At 45.8% G+C, this 7,464-nt stretch overlaps 1 protein-coding gene across 1 annotated transcript in view; it reads left to right on the top strand.

The window, feature by feature from the left end:
- Positions 1 to 3,579, top strand: part of LOC135543705 (uncharacterized) — a 63,093-nt gene extending 59,514 nt beyond the window's left edge. The window contains exon 8 of the mRNA XM_064971072.1: positions 3,430 to 3,579. Within this exon, the coding sequence (XP_064827144.1) occupies positions 3,430 to 3,579 (150 nt within the window). The remainder of the gene's footprint in view (positions 1 to 3,429) is intronic.
- Positions 3,580 to 7,464: the final 3,885 nt, after the last annotated feature.

Raw genomic sequence — 7,464 nt, 5'->3', positions numbered from 1 at the left:
GATATTTCTCTATAAGCTTAGCTCATATAGCCCCTGGGAATTTTGCCCATTCTTCAAGGCAAAACTGCTCCAGCTCCTTCAAGTTGGATGGGTTCCCGCTGGTGTACAGCAATCTTTAAATCATACCACAGATTGTCAATTGGATTGAGGTCTGCGCTATGATTAGGCCATTCCAAGACATTTAAATGTTTCCCCTTAATTTTACGGCTAGGGGTTTCCGCAAGCGGAACGTTTCGACATCATCCAGTGACATATTAGAAATATTTAACTTTCATTCATTCACAAGTGCAATACACCAAATTAAAGCTTAACTCCTTGTTAATCTAGCCATCGTGTCAAATTTCAAAAATGCTTTACGGTGAAAGCAAACCATACTATTATCCGAGGACAGCACCCCATCAAACATACACATGAAAATCATAATTCAACCTGCCAGGAACAACACTACAACACTAAAGTCAGAAATAACGATATAATTCATGCCTTACCTTTGAAGATCTTCCTCTGTTGGCACTCCAATATGTAAAATGGTGTTTTTCCTTTGATAAATGAAGAAGTAGGGCTGTTCAGAATGAGTGTCGAGTCTAGTGTACTGTTGTGGTTGGGGCGCGCAACCTGAAAGCTTGCTCCACTCTGTTTTTATCCGCTATTGAACGCAGTTTATCCCATCTTATATTTTATTGATTATTTACGTAAAAGAATACCTCAAGTTGTATTAGGAAAGTTGTTTGAAATGTTTGGATCAAGATTACAGGTAATTTATTACATATTTTGTAGTCATGTTGGAACCTGTGTTTTTTTTTTCAAACGCACCAAATAAATTGACATTTTGGGGATATAACAACGGAATTAATAGAAACAGCATTGAAGGTCCCCAAGAACACAGTGGCCTCCATCATTCTTAAATGGAAGAAGCTTGGAACCACCAAGACTCTTCCTGGAGTCAAACTGGGCAATCGGAGGAGAAGGGCCTTGGTCAGGGAGGTGACAATAAAGTGATGGTCACTCTGACAGAGCTCCAGAGTTCGTCTGTGGAGATGGGAGGATCTTACAGAAGGTGAACCATCTCTGCAGTACCAATCAGGCCTTTATGGTAGAGTGGCTAGACAGAAGCCACTCCTCAGTAAAAGGCACATGACAGCCCGCTTGGAGTTTGGCAAAAGGCACCTAAAAATCAAATCAAATCAAATGTTATCAAATCAAATCAAAATCAAATTGTATTTGTCACATACACATGGTTAGCAGATGTATTGTCCCTAGCCTGAACAGGTTTTTAATGTGTATGTTAGCAGATGTTAATGCGAGTGTAGCGAAATGCTTGTGCTTCTAGTTCCGACAATGCAGTAATAACCAATGAGTAATCTAGCTAACAATTCCAAAACTACTACCTACACAAGTGTAAAGGGATAAAGAATATGTTCATAAAGATATATGAATGAGTGATGGTACAGAGCGGCATAGGCAAGATGCAGTAGATGGTATCGAGTACAGTATATACATATGAGATGAGTATGTAAACAAAGTGGCATAGTTTAAAGTGGCTAGTGATACATGTATTACATAAAGATGCAGTAGATGATATAGAGTACAGTATATACGTATACATATGAGATGAATGATGTAGGGTATGTAAACATTATATTAAGTAGCAAAGGACTACTTAAAGGACTGTCACTTTCATTATAAGGATCGGACCAAGGCTCAGCGTGTTCTGCGTACATTCTTATTTATTAAAAGAATGAACACAACAAAATAACAAAACGAAACGTGAAGCTATACAAAAGAGTATAACCATATCAGGCCACCATAGACATACAAACCACCTAGACCTACAAAAACCCTAGACATACAAAACAAACTAGACAATACAAACACTAGTGTACCCACCCTAGTCACACCCTGACCTATTCAAAATATAAAGAAAACAGAGATATCTCAGGTCAGGGCGTGACAACGACTCTCAGACCATGATAAACAAGATTCTTTGTTCTGATGAAATCAAGGTAACATGGCACAATCCCTACAGTGAAGCATGGTGGTGGTGGCAGCATCGTGCTGTGGGGATGTTTTTCAGTGGCAGGGACTGGGAGACTAGTCATTATTGAGGCAAAGATGAACGAAGTAAATTACAGAGAGATCCTTGATGTAAACCTGCTCCAGAGCGCTAAGGACCTCAGACTTGGACAGCTAGCTTCTGTCCTCCTTTGGGTACGTTGACCTCATTACAAAACCTAGGTGGCTCGTAGGCCTCACCCCATTCCATAGACCTACATGGTAATTATGGCCACTTCTGAAGGGCGACCTCCAACCAATCAAAGCTTTTGCAGTATGTAGTGACATGCTGTCTATCCAATCATATTATTACAATCTGAGAATTAACCTAGTGCATATACGTATCCACATCAGATTTCTGCTGAGTATTCAAACTGCGCAATACAACGAGAAAGTTTAGTGGAAACAGGGATGTTCTCAATTGGCTTATCAACACCATTGCATTTTGGGGGCCTGAAAGAATTGGCGTTCAGAAGACACGACGAGAGGGATTATTCCACCGACAAGGGCAACCACAAGGTGCTTTCAGAGGTAGTAGTTACACGTTACGATGCTTTACGTGCTGAACATGTGGAACATTCGACTGACCTCTGACCTCTCTGGGACCTGCCATTTGTCTTTTCTGGCATGTCGAAATCAATTCAGAATAATTTGATATCTTCCCATCCATTAAAAGTTAGATGGAAAGAAAGAGGTTTGACGGAGCCCATATGTTTTTCACGAGGGCTTTTTAGTCGTTTTTCCACTTTCCTCTGGTATTTATTTTAGCAAAGATGATAACACATAACCCCTTCTGACAGACACAAGCAGAAACTCATGACATAAATGTTGCAGCAGCCGAGGCTACACATAAACGTTAGAGATCTGACATGCTGTATGGGATGAAAAGGAGGCTATTTCTTCAGTCTGATCAACTGTAGACTACTAATAAGAGCAACTGCATACAGCCTATGCGCCCTGTCCATCTGGTTAGGGTAAACTAATTGGTAACATTATGTATTTACAGTCCATTTATGTGTCAGGAGGAAATGTGGAATGTGATTTAAATTGGGTTTATATTCAAAATTGAGCTGGCTAGGATGCCTATATACATTTTCAATCCAAAATTATAAACTGGAATTAATCAATCATTGGGCTCCCAAGTGGCGCAGCGGTCTAAGACTAAGATCGCTCCCGATCTGTATCACAACCGGACGTGATTGGGAGTTCTAAAGGGCGGCACACATCTAAATATAATTCATATGAACAAGTGTGAGGATGCTGTAGTTTGACAGGGTTTTCACCAGTCTGACCACTCTGGGACCTGTGGTGTCACCAGTCTGACCACTCTGGGTCCTGCCACCAGTCTGACCTCTCTGGGACCTGTGGTGTCACCAGTCTGACCACTCTGGGACCTACCACCAGTCTGACCACTCTGGGACCTGCCACCAGTCTGACCTCTCTGGGACCTATAGTACCACCAGTCTGACCAATCTGGGACCTGCCACCAGTCTGACCACTCTGGGACCTGTGGTGTCACCAGTCTGACCACTCTGGGACCTGCCACCAGTCTGACCTCTCTGGGACCTACGGTGCCACCAGCCTGACCACTCTGGGACCTGCCACCAGTCTGACCACTCTGGGACCTGTGGTGTCACCAGTCTGACCACTCTGGGACCTGTGGTGTCACCAGTCTGACCACTCTGGGACCTGCCACCAGTCTGACCACTCTGGGACCTGCCACCAGTCTGACCGCTCTGGGACCTGCCACCAGTCTGACCACTCTGGGACCTGCCACCAGTCTGACCACTCTGGGACCTGCCACCAGTCTGACCGCTCTGGGACCTGCCACCAGTCTGACCACTCTGGGACCTGCTACCAGTCTGACCACTCTGGGACCTGTGGTGTCACCAGTCTGACCACTCTGGGACCTGCCACCAGTCTGACCGCTCTGGGACCTGCCACCAGTCTGACCACTCTGGGACCTGCCACCAGTCTGACCACTCTGAGACCTGTGGTGTCACCAGTCTGACCACTCTGGGACCTGCCACCAGTCTGACCACTCTGGGACCTGCCACCAGTCTGACCACTCTGGGACCTGCCACCAGTCTGACCACTCTGGGACCTGCCACCAGTCTGACCACTCTGGGACCTGTGGTGTCACCAGTCTGACCACTCTGGGACCTGCCACCAGTCTGACCACTCTGGGACCTGCCACCAGTCTGACCACTCTGGGACCTGCCACCAGTCTGACCACTCTGGGACCTATGGTGTCACCAGTCTGACCACTCTGGGACCTGCCACCAGTCTGACCACTCTGGGACCTGCCACCAGTCTGACCACTCTGGGACCTACCACCAGTCTGACCACTCTGGGACCTGCCACCAGTCTGACCACTCTGGGACCTGCCACCAGTCTGACCACTCTGGGACCTGCCACCAGTCTGACCACTCTGGGACCTGCCACCAGTCTGACCACTCTGGGACCTGCCACCAGTCTGACCACTCTGGGACCTGCCACCAGTCTGACCACTCTGGGACCTGCCACCAGTCTGACCACTCTGGGACCTGTGGTGTCACCAGTCTGACCGCTCTGGGACCTGTGGTGTCACCAGTCTGACCACTCTGGGACCTGTGGTGTCACCAGTCTGACCACTCTGGGACCTGCCACCAGTCTGACCGCTCTGGGACCTGTGGTGTCACCAGTCTGACCGCTCTGGGACCTGTGGTGTCACCAGTCTGACCACTCTGGGACCTGTGGTGTCACCAGTCTGACCACTCTGGGACCTGCCACCAGTCTGACCGCTCTGGGACCTGTGGTGTCACCAGTCTGACCACTCTGGGACCTGCCACCAGTCTGACCGCTCTGGGACCTGCCACCAGTCTGACCACTCTGGGACCTGCCACCAGTCTGACCACTCTGGGACCTGCCACCAGTCTGACCACTCTGGGACCTGCCACCAGTCTGACCACTCTGGGACCTGTCACCAGTCTGACCACTCTGGGACCTGCCACCAGTCTGACCACTCTGGGACCTGTCACCAGTCTGACCACTCTGGGACCTGCCACCAGTCTGACCACTCTGGGACCTGTGGTGTCACCAGTCTGCTTTCAGTTGTCAGTTATCGTCAGGTTTGTGGATGATCGGGGCTTTTTTCAGGAACGTTTCTTGAGCTACTTTGATATGTCAAGTGGGTGAGATGGGCAGTTTGTGTTTGACTTTGTGAATTTTGAGATGTCTGAGATTAACTTCACGGAGAAACGTGTTGTTTCTCCTGGTTTAATTAGCTTAATCTACCTACTGTCTCTCCTGGTTTAATTAGCCTCATCTACTGTATCTCCTGGTTTAATTAGCTTCATCTATCTACTTTCTCTCCTGGTTTAATTAGCTTCATCTACTGTCTCTCCTGGTTTAATTAGCTGCATCTACGGTCTCTCCTGGTTTAATTAGCTGCATCTACTGTCTCTCATGGTTTAATTAACGTCATCTACTGTCTCCTGGTTTAATTAGCTGCATCTACCTACTGTCTCTCCTGGTTTAATTAGCTTCATCTACTGTCTCTCCTGGTTTAATTAGCTTCATCTACTGTCTCTCCTGGTTTAATTAGCTTCATCTACTGTATCTCCTGGTTTAATTAGCGTCATCTACTGTCTCTCCTGGTTTAATTAGCTGCATCTACTGTCTCTCCTGGTTTAATTAGCGTCATCTACTGTCTCTCCTGGTTTAATTAGCGTCATCTACTGTCTCTCCTGGTTTAATTAGCTTCATCTACTGTATCTCCTGGTTTAATTAGCTGCATCTACCTACTGTCTCTCCTGGTTTAATTAGCGTCATCTACTGTCTCTCCTGGTTTAATTAGCGTCATCTACTGTCTCTCCTGGTTTAATTAGCGCCATCTACTGTCTCTCCTGGTTTAATTAGCTTCATCTACTGTATCTCCTGGTTTAATTAGCTGCATCTACCTACTGTCTCTCCTGGTTTAATTAGCGTCATCTACTGTCTCTCCTGGTTTAATTAGCGTCATCTACTGTCTCTCCTGGTTTAATTAGCGTCATCTACTGTATCTCCTGGTTTAATTAGCTGCATCTACCTACTGTCTCTCCTGGTTTAATTAGCGTCATCTACTGTCTCTCCTGGTTTAATTAGCGTCATCTACTGTCTCTCCTGGTTTAATTAGCTTCATCTACTGTCTCTCCTGGTTTAATTAGCTTCATCTACTGTATCTCCTGGTTTAATTAGCTGCATCTACCTACTGTCTCTCCTGGTTTAATTAGCGTCATCTACTGTCTCTCCTGGTTTAATTAGCTTCATCTACTGTCACTCCTGGTTTAATTAGCTTCATCTACTGTCTCTCCTGGTTTAATTAGCTTCATCTACTGTCTCTCCTGGTTTAATTAGCTTCATCTACTGTCTCTCCTGGTTTAATTAGCTTCATCTACTGTATCTCCTGGTTTAATTAGCTGCATCTACCTACTGTCTCTCCTGGTTTAATTAGCGTCATCTACTGTCTCCTGGTTTAATTAGCTTCATCTACCTGCTCTATCTCCTGGTTTAATTATCTTCTTACCTACCTACTATATCTCCTGGTTTAATTATCTTCGTATCTACCTACTGTATCTCCTGGTTTAATTATCTTCTTACCTACCCACTATATTTCCGGGTTTAATTATCTTCTTATCTACCTACTGTCTCTCCTGGTTTAATTATCTTCGTATCTACCTACTGTATCTCCTGGTTTAATTATCTTCTTATCTACCTTAGCCATGATGATAGGGAGATAATACATGATGATGGTAATAAACTAAGCAAAAGAAGAAACGTCCTCTCACTGTCAACTGCGTATATTTTCAATAAACTTAACATGTGTCAATATTTGTATGAACATAACAGGATTCAACAACTGAGACATAAACTGAACAAGTTCCACAGACATGTGACTAACAGAAATTGAATAATGTGTCCCTGAACAAAGGGGGGGTCAATATCATAAGAAACATTCAGTATCTGGTGTGGCCACCAGCTGCATTAAGTACTGCAGGGCATCTCCTCCTCATGGACTTCACCAGATTTGAAAGTTTCTTGCTGTGAGATGTTACCCCACTCTTCCACCAAGCCACCTGGAATGGACCTAACCCTCACCCTCCGATCCAACAGGTCCCAGACGTGCTCAATGGGATTGAGATTCTGGCTCTTCGCTGGCCATAGAAGATCACTGACATTCCTGTCTTGCAGGAAATCACACACAGAACGAGCAATATGGCTGGTGGCATTGTCATGCTGGAGGGTCATGTAAGGATGAGCCTGCAGGAAGGGTACCACATGAGGATGTCTTCCCTGTAACGCACAGCGTTGAGATTGCCTGCAATGACAACAAGCTCAGTCCAATGATGCTGTGACACACCGCCCCAGACCATGACGGACCCTCCACCTCCA

Source organism: Oncorhynchus masou, chromosome 8 (genome assembly GCF_036934945.1).
Source record: "Oncorhynchus masou masou isolate Uvic2021 chromosome 8, UVic_Omas_1.1, whole genome shotgun sequence".
NCBI lineage: Eukaryota > Metazoa > Chordata > Actinopteri > Salmoniformes > Salmonidae > Oncorhynchus > Oncorhynchus masou.
The sequence above is the reverse complement of the archived record's forward strand: the minus strand, read 5'-3'. Positions and strand labels throughout refer to the sequence as shown.